General features: G+C 34.4%; 1 protein-coding gene across 1 annotated transcript; it reads right to left on the bottom strand.

Moving 5' to 3' along the window:
• Nucleotides 1–7566: 7566 nt before the first annotated feature.
• On the bottom strand, nucleotides 7567–12341 carry LOC123560763 (uncharacterized). Its single transcript, XM_045352925.2, has 4 exons — nucleotides 12210–12341; nucleotides 11227–11366; nucleotides 9687–9916; nucleotides 7567–9267 (listed from the first exon to the last, which is right to left on the bottom strand). The coding sequence occupies exons 2-4, from the start codon at nucleotides 11341–11343 to the stop codon at nucleotides 9261–9263; spliced, it is 354 nt and encodes a 117-aa protein (XP_045208860.2). The 5' UTR covers nucleotides 11344–11366; nucleotides 12210–12341; the 3' UTR covers nucleotides 7567–9260.
• Between the last annotated feature and the right edge of the window lie 1167 nt (nucleotides 12342–13508).

The raw sequence follows: 13508 nt of genomic DNA, 5'->3' as shown, positions 1-13508 counted from the left end.
CCAATGTGTTCCTGCTTTAACTCAGCACCCTTCCAAACTGTCTACGTATTGGTGTACATATTATGTATACCATTATTTAAGTGGATTTAAATCCACGAGGCAGTGAGTGTGTAAACAGTGTAGTCGGTACCAGGACATCTGACTTGCAAGCAGGAGTCGCTGATTCGTCTATGCAAATTCATTTCATCAAAGCAGTATAGTAGTTTTTCGCTGCATTGAACAGACAACATTTATGGTTGGGCAAAGACAAACATTATTCACATTCATAAAAAGGTTCGATCTTTATTTTAACTCCCAGCATATAGCTAGTATCCATTTTCAGCTTGATCCTCTTAGGCATAAGTGACAACGTACTTCGTCAAAAGACACACCACATTGGCTCCATCAGCAGGAATAGAACTTCAGATTTTTAATGTGAAGCAAGCGCCATAAGCCAGTCGGCCGAAGCACTTCCAAGCTGAAACACACACTTTTAAAGCAGAATAATTTTTTATAACGTCGTTTTGATATTTTCGACACATTATTACGCCATAATTCTCTTTTGGTCATCGAAATGTCACTCCTTGCTTTTGGTATTTGTTTCCTTGGAATCGGAAAAATTGGAGTCAGATTGTCATTTGGAAAAAGGTCTATATTCAGCCTTGTTGGAAAACTAGAAAAAGTCCGGTCGGTGTTGCATAATTCTTGTTAACTGGTTGATTATATCACAAGGCAGTGTAAAGAAAAGGCAAACATAATACATACTATTCGCCATTTCAGACTTTGTGGTTTGGGAATCCTTTCGTTAAAAATTATTATCATCGCTACAAAACAAATGAGGCTGGTTTTAATTGAGGTCGGTCGGGTTACAGAAAATGTACCTTTTTGTTTTATAAATGATACTTCCACGATATCTAAAAACATTACTTCTTATATACTTTTTGTGACTTTCTAAAAATGCATAGAGCTCGTAAAATAAATGTAGTGATTTTTCACAATATGATGTAGTTTAAATTGTAGCATATCATTAAAATCATATTGGTCTAAACACTAATAATTTGATAAGTGTACATTAAGAATTATGAAAGATATTGCCAAAAATATCCAGGGGTGTTGAAAGTTTATATAGGGAAAATTAAACACACCCTCCAGCAGTAAATCATTATAAATTTATTATGTTGACTATTCTGGTTTTCAACAAATAATTTGCAACCCAAATGTCATTTTGTCAAATGCAAGAGCATCGTTTCTGCAGTTGTTACTGGTTAAATCAAATGCCAAATATGCATGCGCACAACTTCTTCAATCATGTAAACTAAGACAAAAAAATCATGTCTTTTGATATGCACATTGGATACAACTGCATTTCAGCATAGAGTTCCAACACGTCATTACTTATGACTTTGCTCTCATAGATGGAATCTTAGGCTTAATATGCAAGTGTAATTGTTCTTTCAGGTACCTGCAGTTATGTCAGCAGATTGAAATAAAAAGAAGTGCTTTTTTTCTTCAAATCCCCAGTTGAATGCATTTTGTTCCTCTTTTTAAGTGACAGGATAATCAGTAAAATGCATATCAATGAAAATATGATAACATTAAACTACTTCTTCTACAAAACATTATGCACATGAATAGAAAAAGAAGTTTAAACCAGGATGTCCTGAGTTTGTTTCTTAGTGAATTTCTTTGAAATCTAATATTTTGTCCAAATTCCGGAGGATAGAAAAAGCCCTGCCATAGAATGGGGTCAATTTTTAAGAAATAAAGGTCGGTTTTTAAATAAGTATTGTTTACCATTTTCAATTGGCAGGTGTAATGTAGTATTTCTACCCCCATAGAATAATGACTTTTCTGTAGAAAAAGTGACCCCCCCGGTCATAGTATTATGACCTCCAGATCATAGTACTATGACTCCCCCACGTGAAGTAACCTGAACCTCACGAAGAATATTGACTCCCATAAAAAAATGACCCTCGGTCATTTGGTCAAATTTAGTGATAACTCGTGTATCTAAGGCCCAATTGCTGCATTTTATTCCCCCACTCGGGGGAAGGGGACGTAGAGATTTGCCCTTGTCCGTCCGTCCGTCCTTCCGTTTGACCATTATCCCCAGATACCATAACTTGACACAGAAATCAGAGCATTCCGCAACGGGAAAAGGGATTCTATTTCTAGACGCGACGCTGTATCTTGGTGTATACATTTTTTCCAGGAAAATAACAATTCACAATACGTTCACAAAACACACCAGTGTCAATAATCCCTGCAAACTTCGGTATGAAGTAATTCTTCAGAGGAAAACTGCACAAGAAACTGCTAGCATAGAACTTAGTATTAATAGAAGTTGCAATACTTAGCAGTGGCAGTAAAGTACGGTAGCGGCAACAATAGAAATTAGTAGTAGTAGTAGTAGTAGTAGTAGTAGTGGCAGTGGTAGTGGCAGTGGCAGCTGCAGTAGCAGCAACAGCAGCAGCAGAGGAATAAGTGACAGCAATAACAGCAGCAGGAGAAGAAGAGGTAGATGTACAAGACGTATTAGTGGAAGCAGGTATAGTAGTATCAGTAGTAGCAGTTGTAGTAGTAGTAGTAGTAGTAGTAGAAGAAGAAGAAGTACATGTAGTAATAGCAATAGAAGTAGCGGCACCAGTAGTAGTAGTACAATCAAAATGTTAACTATTGGCAATGGAGGTTATTAGAGTTGTAGATCTAGTAAAATTGTCCGTTAGGTTTGGTGGGGGTCACTTTTTAATAGATATTATCGTCGACAGTCTTTTCAGGGGCCGGTGTTTTACACGGAAAGAGTAACTTTTTTAAATAGAATAATGTCCGGGAATCGATATTGTATGAGAGTTCGAATGTAGTAATTTCGGCAGTGAGTATTTTACATGGAAGGAGTCACTTTTTCTATAGAATAATAACCGGGGTCGTTATTCTATGAGATTCGAAAGTAGTCATCTTTAGGGAGTCAGTATTTTACTTGGAGGGGTCAGTTTTTCTATAGAATAATGACCGAGGGGTCGTTATTCTATAGAGTTTTCAAAGGGAGTCAGTTTTTTTATAAAGGGAGTAGATTTCTAAATATTTTACAGGAAAGGAGTTACATTTTCTATAGAATAATGACCGGGGGGTCGTTATTCTATGGGGGTCGAACTACTTCATTACACCGGCCAGTAAACAAAATCGAACATTTTGTCTGTACATGCGAGCCTGTGAAATTTTCTCAAGAATGAAGTCTTTGAATAGGTCGTTCTGATGAGCTAAGGCAGACTGTGAAGAAGAAAATGATTACGCGAGATCTTAGGTACCTGTCACATAAAAGCAGTGGTAAATCAAAGCTTATAGCAGCTTTAGAAAATATTTAAGATCCGTCATACAAATAACTAGTAACAATAAGAATAGTGTCAATATTTTCTTATTGTCTTAAAACGACTTTGATAAATGTTCTTTAATCGAAGCATACAAAGTAAAGATTTAACAACTCTCATTTTTTTCGGTCTCTGATAAAACCAATGACAGCAGATACAGTGAAGGAGATACTTTTCCGAATCCTGCGACATATATCTTTCAAATATCTGTCCGAAAGTTATGAGCTCAATATTATAAGACTATAAAACATTACTCAGTCTGATAATGTCTCCAAAGGATAGTCTCTGAGCATTAAACCGAAATCCTGTACTTTGGTTAACAAGAACAGTATGTAAAACGCGAATGCGCCAAATTTGACCGTATTTTTCACAGGACGTGCGAAAATATGTAGGTGATCTTCACAAAAGCGTAACGACTTTTACATCTTGATTAAGAATTATAAAGTTACTGAATACAGTTCCTAAATGCTTGCTATATTTTCAATATCTTCTTTATTTTGTGCACGTTTTGAATAGATAGCCATTCGTGAGACTGAATTTCTTAATTTAACATGACATATCTACAGACGACACCTTTAATTTGTATCGACTTACTTTGCAAAATTACGTCGGACTCCACATATTCAAATAAATATCATATGTATCAAATATTTCTATTTCTTATACTTTATACATACGATTTCTAACTGGATCGCACAGAATCAGAAACTTTTAAGGCAGTATTTCTTTTAGAATACCCATGTGTGAATTAATTGAAACTTGATTAATCATATCAATATTTTTGGCACGTGGTCCAGTAAGGTTACAGAAAATAGTTCAAGTATAACATTTACATCTGCTGGGCATGATGTTGCATGCAATTACAGTGGTATCGAATTGTTTCATAAATAGGTTGAAATTATTCATTCATAGACGGAGTGAAATATTATTCATCTTATCAAAGGGTGACATTAAATGTGCTATTTACATGAAAAAACAAAACAAAAATAAATCAACTAAAAGCAACACACACATTTCATTTATATCACAGCCTCTAAGCATGTTTTGTAGTTCCACGTCATATACCCATTGCCACCTTTTTCGTAGATTTTAGATAATTCTTTTTCAGTGAACGAGTTGTTTTAAGTGTTAACATGTGTCTGATCGCTAAGACTTAAAATTAACTGCGTCGAAATTAAATCTGAAATAAGTTCGTTCCGAGACTGGCGTTATTTTGCGCGTGTAATTAAATTTAAGAAACAATTTGCTTAAGATGTTAACACTATGAAACTGATGCAAAACAAGATTGCCTACAATTTTTTTACGAGGAATCTTTTGAAATAATCGTCAATCTTCTAGTACTATTGTGATGCCGAAAAATATTATTGAATGTTTTATTTCTGCGGCACTATGGCATTACTTATTATGTCCAAATGATAAAACACAGTTCCAGATTATCTTCTTTATTTTTCTTCGGTGGAGAACCACACAGTCAACAAATAACAATTTTCACACGGTTATCCGTATTATATAACAATTAGAAAAAAGGTTTAAGTATTAACAATTCTAGTGTTCTAGTGGAAACCACGATGTTTCTACTTGGAAATCCAAATATATTCTCCCTCAAAAATCTGCTGTCTTGAAAATATATATTTTTCTCACCATATAATAACTGACCAATTAAAATGACCCTTATTGTGACTGTAATTAACAGTATAAACCAATTAAATTCAAGAAAGCGTACATGGTAATAAAATTACAAGTATTTAAAATATTAACAAGTTTTGACAGCAATCAACACCTTATCAGTTAGGAAGTCTTAATATTTAAATTATCCAGACATCACAATGACCTTATCATAAATACATTTAGAAACCTTTTAGCACATTCTGGACTATTAAAGATTGAAGTGCATAAATGTGTCAAAGTTGAAACAACAATAAAGTTTTGACAAGTGTCATAAAAACAAAGAATTGAAAGAATTGCAACTTATACATAATTAGATATTTTACACTTTTTTTTCGTTGATCTGGTCTTTTACAAAAGTTATTAAATTTCTGAATCAAAACTACACCCTCTTGTTTTTGAAAAACAAATATATTAAAGAATAGAAATATTTGTAAGTAATTGACACGTAATTTTATGGAACAGTTTTCATCAGATATGTATAGACGGTCACGTATATATCTGCAATTTCCACAAGACATTTTTGCAACTGAATGGCTCAAGGAACCGGCCGACTCGAGAGGATTTTTAACTTCTGTATTTCAATCAGAAAATGTTTCATCTGGAAAGGAATGTTATAGAATTAAAGGCACCGACCTCCAGAGTTGGCAATAAAAAATCTTTCTTTCAAATTGAAGTTTGGTCATATTATGAACATTAGAATATGAATTTTTGTTTCTAAAATATTTAAAAAATTCCAATTCAAGAAAAAAATATGACCGCCTCGGGAATCGAACCCCGGACCGCCGCGGCAATAAAGACATTTTCCCTTCGTCGTAATCAACAGCACTATAGCTGAAGTAGTGAATAGCGTCTTCAAAAGATAGATATTTATAATCGAGACAGTTTACCTGGAGTAAAAGCGTGACAAACGCTTTTCGATTTTCATCGTAAAAAGTAGTAAAACAGCAAATTCTCATGTGTTTCCATAACATAAAGTTTGTCAGTAATTAAGTTGTAAAGCCTTCTTAAGAAATATAGCATTTATTTCAAGATATCTAAAAAAAATTATTTTTTTTGGTCGGACGATATGGAGGTATGCCGCTTTAAGATCTCTAGGAAACGGTCATCTATTTTCTGATTCAAGCGACGTTATGACCTGTATACATGATTTACCACAAGCCTCACGTTTGCTTGATGAGGATTGGTGTCAGACGTGCAACTGAACTTGCGACTTAAAACTTCACCTGTCAGAAAGTTAATTAGGTTCAACAGTAGATAGATGTCAAATACAAAACATAAGGTTAGGCTTAGTTCATATTTCTTTCATAATGATGAGATTGTTTAAAGCCACTATAAAGGTCCGGAATAAGATTGATATTTACCCCAAAACACGCAAATATCGTCAAATACATATCTAAATAGTTGTAATGATCACTGCGAGTAAGTGTAGTGAATTAAATAATTCTTATTGCGGATATTAAAATGTCAAATTATTTAACATGTTGTTGACAGTAAAAATTACCTTTCATACAAGGGTAATTTACCTGTAATCTACCATCATCCTCAGTAATCGCCTCACACTAAAAGAGTATACTCGCGATTTAATTTAAAATACTGTACATGCGCAGCCCAAGGGACAACTATTTACAACTGAAACACTGAAAGTTACGGTGGTATGTTTAGGACATGCATTTATTTTTCTTTAAGATTAAATTATGTCGTGCGCACTATATCTTATCTCGAGCGCTCGACATCTTATCTCGTGCACTCGACATCTTATCTCGTGCGCACGACATCTTATCTCGAGCAATCGCCATCTTATCTCGTGCGCACAACATCTTATCTCGAGCGCTCAACATATTATCTCGTGCGCACGACATCTTATCTTGAGCGATCAACATCTTATCTCGTGCGGATGACATCTTATCTCGAGCGATCAACATCTTATATCGTGCGAACGACAAATTATCTCGAGCGATCAAGATAAGATGTCGTGCGCTCGAGATAAGATGTCGAGCGCTCGGGATAAGATGTCGTGCTCACGAGATAATTTAATCTAAAAAAAGTGCATGTCCTAAACATACCACCGTAAAAAGTCTCTCTTTGTACATAGTTTAAAAAAAACTGATAAGACATAGAGTGGCTTTTGTGTTGATATTTCCTAGGACAGCCTTCAAATGTATGCTGATTTACCGCACATAGAGATAGGTGGTCCAAATGACAACAGTGGCAGGGAAGAAGCTGTTTGCTACAAGAGATTTGGTTGTACCTTTGGTTGTGGATTCTGGCAGATCTTTGACTGGTGTTGTTCGTTGTAGTCGTTTTCAACGAACCTTGCAGCTCTTCGCTGAATCATCTCCAGCTGGCTGATGTCAAGGTCAGCGTAGGGGAACCACACAGTGGAAGCATACTCAACTGTGGGACGGACGTATGTCTTGTAAGCCGTTGCTTTGGCACTGGATATCTATTAAGAATCTGAGTAACGGCTATGTATTGACAACAAACTATACATTAGTGGTATACTAAATTTTAATCGTTTGCTTTGAAAAGACAGATACATAACTAGTTTGTGGGAATTAAATATTTATTTTTGAATCAATAGAACATTAGATAACTATCATAATCAATTTAAATTAACATGCTCTTTTACTAAAACAATCGACTTTTCTTCGACTTTTTTATATATGTTAATGAGAGAAATATGGTTGTAACGAGAGGAAAATTCTATGTTGGTGAATGTATTTTATTGTACGTTCTTTGATTTGAAAAGCTGGATGACCTGCACAAATAACAAAGGAGCACACAAAACGTCTATTAGATAAAACAAAATAAAAGCAAATAGTTTCAAACGATCATTAAACTCCATGAACTAAGGACATGGCAAGGAGCAATCTAGGATGTATCTGACCTAAATAAAAGATGTACAAGAACTAACTAAGAATTAACTTTGATTTCAACCAATATCAGCGCTTTAAGGAACAAGTGTATTTTCTTAGTACCGTCAAGCAAACAATTGTTAGAGCAATCAACTTTAATCAAAAAGACAAAAAAAACAAAACAGTTCATTATGGTTAACAATCGTGGGGAGTTCTTTGAAAAATCATTCCAGTTGATAGGATTAAAAGCGGACACGAAATATAAAATATTCGACCTTTAGGAAGGGCTTTTTATTTTCCATGCTGAGAAATTGGACATTTTGATACACTTTGATAGATACATGAATAAATCATAAGAGTGAGATAAAACAGACAGAAGGACCGCTGACGGGTATATTCGTCACGTATGGGCAAATATTAATGTTACTTTTTCAGTAAAGCAATATAAATTGATAATACGAATTTAGCTGAAGTTTGTTGATCTGCCCGTTATCATTTTGCTAAAAGTATTTTGAATATTGCTGAAAGACATATCAAACTTTTTGTGTAGACACTAAAATGTTGAGTATTGCATCACATTTCTATGAACATGAGTGCTGGCTGAAGAATGTTTTAACTGCTGGAATAGTGCATTTCATATGACTGCATGAGCAAACTTACAAATTTCAGCGCAACAGTATCTTTTAACCGACAACAAGTTATTATCCAAAAGGTATCATTAAATTTAAATTTGCATATCATTTTTAAATGCTGTCTTTGATGTTTGCACGACTGTTTTTTCTTTTGTCTTTTCTTGAATATAATTTCATACAACATTCTTTGACAGTATCAAACCAAGAATAAACTGCATGGATTTATCTTCGCATGAAAGTATACAGCCGTTATTTGCGCAGCAGTAAATTCACTTGGCAGAAACGGGTTTACAAACGAAGATTGTTAGAACACCTGTAGTTTGTGTGTCATCATTTTCTTTCACCCAATTTTCTAGCTCACCATTTTCCTTCAGTTCTTTAACTTTTCTGAACCATTCTCCAGCTTCACTCTCTGTCGCGAACGTCAGGTACTCATTTTCTTTCAGCCAAGATTCCTCCGGCAGACCATCTACATTGTAATAGTTCTTGAAGATATCTGAACCCAATATATTTCATTTTCTGAACACATTCGATACCAGAGGCTAAAAACATTTTTTCAAACTGGTCCAAAGTTGGAATAGTATTTTCTATGAAACGTTTTGTTTATTTCGTATTTATCTTCGTAAACCATACAGCGTTTAAAAATGCTGATGGAAGGGCTGTTGATACTATTATAACGCCGTTTGGTCGCAGGATCCGTCGGGATTCGTTCAGTGTCTCCACGCAATTAGGAAAAGCAGAGTTTGCCCGATCAAGATGATTTAAAACCTGTTTAAAATAGAAGATAAAAGTAGGGAGTGTTATTTTTACAGTTTTGCAGTGTAGAAATCGAAGAGAAACTTTAATAAGAATTCTTCAACAAAACTATTTCACAAGCTTAATCCTGCCAATTAAAAAGAATTATCACTTTGGACAAGTTTGGTGAAGTGTTTGATAGGACATAATCATTTTCATGATTATAGAAAAAAGGTGGCTTTGTTAAATTAACAATATGGGTAATAATTTTGATAACTCTCAATTTATGTCAGTCATGCTAACCACAGAAACATGTAATGCAACATGACTGGAACTAATTGCTGGTTATGTAGTCTCTTGTGTTCATGTTATTAATCCTTCTTTGTCTGACTAAAGACTTTGTAATTTCAGAAATTTAACAATCAGTTAGATCGAATATACTAATTACAAACCGTATTGAACAGGACCGCATCAAAACTGTCATCCGGAAATGGAATGGTGGCATCGTGCATTCGGCAACATCTGTGACTTTTCCACATTCTATATAGTTATTAAGTTTATCTTTGGCTGTCTTTAACATTTCTGACGATAACTCCAGTAGTGCCATTTGGCCAACTCCAATATCAAGCAATGACTTCTCATAATTTCCAGTGCCACAACCAGCATGTAGTATACGGAGATCCTGAAATCAAATATTGTACTGTACAAAAACCGTGTTACACTATGATCTTAAATTGTGTATTCATTAAAGGTATTAAATGTGGTATTGCTTTTGTTTTCATTCAGATGTATTCGGAGTGCTTACAGGAGCAAGTAACAATATATACACAAACGCATTTAACACTATCTACATAAACGCATTTAACCCTCTCTACACAAACGCATCCACACTATCTACACATAAAGGCATTGAATCACTGTTAGGCACGTACGAAGCATTTCTGTGTTCAAATTAGTCGTTAATAACAAACTTCATTCATATCATGCATTTATACACCACATCATGACTAAGAAGGTTTCTTTACTCTATTACCCGATGTTCTCCACGCCAAGTGGTGTCTAAAGCAGTAACACTGAGTAGTGGTGCTGGCGTTTTAGCTATATATATATATATATATATATATATATATATATATATATATATATATATATATGTGTTTCATTTCCGCTTCCCATTTTTCAAGTAGCTCTCTGTGGTAAAGTTCAGAACTTTACCTGTCCATAACCGGATCACTTTAGAGGACCAGATCGCCGGTACAGAATATACGGGCTGTTGAATACGAATTTCGTACCGCTTTAATAAGCGTCCATCATAAATAGTTGAATTCTTCTTTATTTCGCAAAGATAGCGACCAGGAATGATATATTAATACGTTTAGGCATTTACACATGTGTGTGCATTATAATATCTTAATGAAAAGTCACAATGAAAAAGGAAAGTTAAAAGAAAACAGTCACTACTACTCAGCGTTTTTAAATTTTGAACTCTGTGGTAGGCACATCACTCGGCGTGGAGGAGGTGTGGTTCATGATATGTAAAATACTGGTATTGTTTACTGGACAGTGGTTTAACTTAAAACATTTGTTCCCCCTCAATCGTACAACAGCAAAATGTTAAAGGTAACTGATTTGACATGTCTCGTTTGAACAATCTACAAGTAAGTAACTTATCTCGACCTCGACTAGACGGACTTAAGTGATTTTAAAATCACAAATAATCAATAAAATCACCCATTTTGTTTGAAAAGCTTTATCATAAAATACTTGTATGATGAACGTGTATGCATATCTAGTGATTGCAACATCCTGATACTGGTATAATATGTTGATTCCCACCATGACGTGAAAGTCCTTCATGTCTAAGCACAAAAATTCTTTGGACAAGACCACCTTTTGGCGGGGGAACATCCAATAAGTAATGAGACATGTTACTACTGTATTTTTTCATTTACCGTTTAACGGTATGTCGTATAATGTATGAAAAATAATTACCGCTAAATTTTTGCTCGTGTAGAACTGAATCATGGCCGCCATAGTATCAGACCCAACTGGAAACCTCTGACTGTCATAGAAACGAGATGCACGGTTGTAGTTAATGAAAATGCTCATTTTTACTATGTCCGGTACTATAACTGAAAGAAAAAATATATGAGAGAATTCGGAAAATACAACATTATTCTGTAGATGTTGTAATTATGGTGCCATTTTCGATTTCCGATTTTATTGGACATAGCGGTCATACTTCTTCTTTCTTTGAAATATCTGTTTCATATTTCAAAGACTTCGAACACTGATTAATACATATTTGTTATTATTTGAAACACAACAAATGCAACTGGATGGGCTGGATGCTACTGGAATATTTAATTTCCACCATCCACAAATGAACCATTTGTAAATACAAGTAATGTTTCTTGGAATAAAATGAAATAGACTTAGGATAAAATGTTGTTGCTGTAAAAAACAAATATTAATAAAATACTGATTGTTATGGACATACTAATTATTATTCATATCTTTATAAAAATTATATCGTACATATATATAATAATTATATAATAGTAATGATTATCTTTGTATATAAACTGAAGTCAATCCATTGAAAAATGTTCAAGACAAAATGAAGGTATACATTAAATCTTGCCAATCTATATAGAATCTAACGATCTATATAATGTATGTAGTTTCGTGCTAAAGGTATGGATAAGTAGCAGAATTGATAAGAAACTATTAAAGAGTTATGGACCTTGTCATAGATGACGTGATAATGATAAGGAACAAACATTTTAAGATTGAAGAAAATGCTTATAATGAAACAATATTTGAAATGATTATATTGGAAGCAAAAGTTGGCTATATTCGTGCAACCCATTCATGATGATAATAGAATACCTTCAAAACGTTCATGGAAGAAGAAAAAAATACCGTTCTCAACCTTCAAGTGCAAATATTTCTATGAAAAATAGTTTACTTACATTTATGCTTTGACACCTACTGAAGACAGTTGTATTCACAATGGACAGAGCAGCAACAACATAGGTGCTATTTCGTCTTATTCATTCTTATGCACGGCTATCATTGACCTTTAATTTAGATGTCGAAAACTGGTTCGTGCATAAACTTAAGTATGCATATTATGAGGACGGTAGCGAATTTTATGCATACGTTGTTGCAGCTTTTCTTTCACTGATGGGAGAACTATTTGATATCTCACCTTGTCAGAGGTTGACATAGTTTTGTGTATTTTTTATTCAAAACAAAATCCCTAAAAAGCACATTTGAATAAACATGTAGGTTGTCTACTTTGTTTTTAGCACACAAATGTTGCAATGCAAATGAGCCTTTTGTTTGTATATTACATGAAAAGTGTATTTGTAGGAATACGTTTCTTCGAGTACATTTTAAGCGATGTTTCCCTTCAAAAATCCGTGAACAATATTTTGCTTGCGACTTTGCGACTTTTTATCAATAATATTTAACATGTGATGAAATTGAATATGTACCACTGAATTACAAGTTTTCAAACCTATGAAAATATGGAGAAATTACTTTTACAGGACATGATAAAAATGTCATTAAGTGAAGTGATAACTTGCACATTTAAAAAGGAATGAATTAAAGGGCCCCTTGGATGAAGAATTATGATTTTACAGAATCGTTCTATATATGCCATAAATAAATTTGGTGAAGTTTTTAAAAAAATTAACCATCCCCATAACTGTAATTTACAGGTATAATTTACCTGTACGATTTACCTCCCTGGCCAAATCGAGCGTCGGTTATCTCCGGCAAATATTGATCGGAAATTTCCGTGTGACGTCACAAGCAGTACCCCGGATATTCTTCGCCATATAGAAAGCGTGTTTACATTCACAAATAACTATAAATTAAAACAAATATTGGAAATTTTTCGCGATGCCAGGTGCACAGTGTTGTGTAGGTGGGTGCACGAATAAACGTGGTAATAACATTAGTTTGCACCAATTTCCAAAAGACTCTTCAATTCGAGAACAATGGATAAAGGCTCTACAAGCTACGGGAATGGCTTCTCGCGGGCTGGATGGAGTGGACCGAAATCAAAATCGGAAAACGCACAGCTTGTTTGTAGCGAACACTTTGAAATTGAGTGTTTCACACTTACCACGCGGTTGCATTGGAAGGAAGGTTTGAGTTACAAGGCTAAACTCGAGGTCACTGCCATTCCAACTTTATTTGGAGAAAACATAGACAATTACAAACAGAAAGAGCCTGTGTTGAGAAGTGCATTCAGAAAG

Source organism: Mercenaria mercenaria, chromosome 15, assembly GCF_021730395.1.
Source record: "Mercenaria mercenaria strain notata chromosome 15, MADL_Memer_1, whole genome shotgun sequence".
Classification (NCBI taxonomy): Eukaryota; Metazoa; Mollusca; class Bivalvia; order Venerida; family Veneridae; genus Mercenaria; species Mercenaria mercenaria.
The sequence above is the reverse complement of the archived record's forward strand: the minus strand, read 5'-3'. Positions and strand labels throughout refer to the sequence as shown.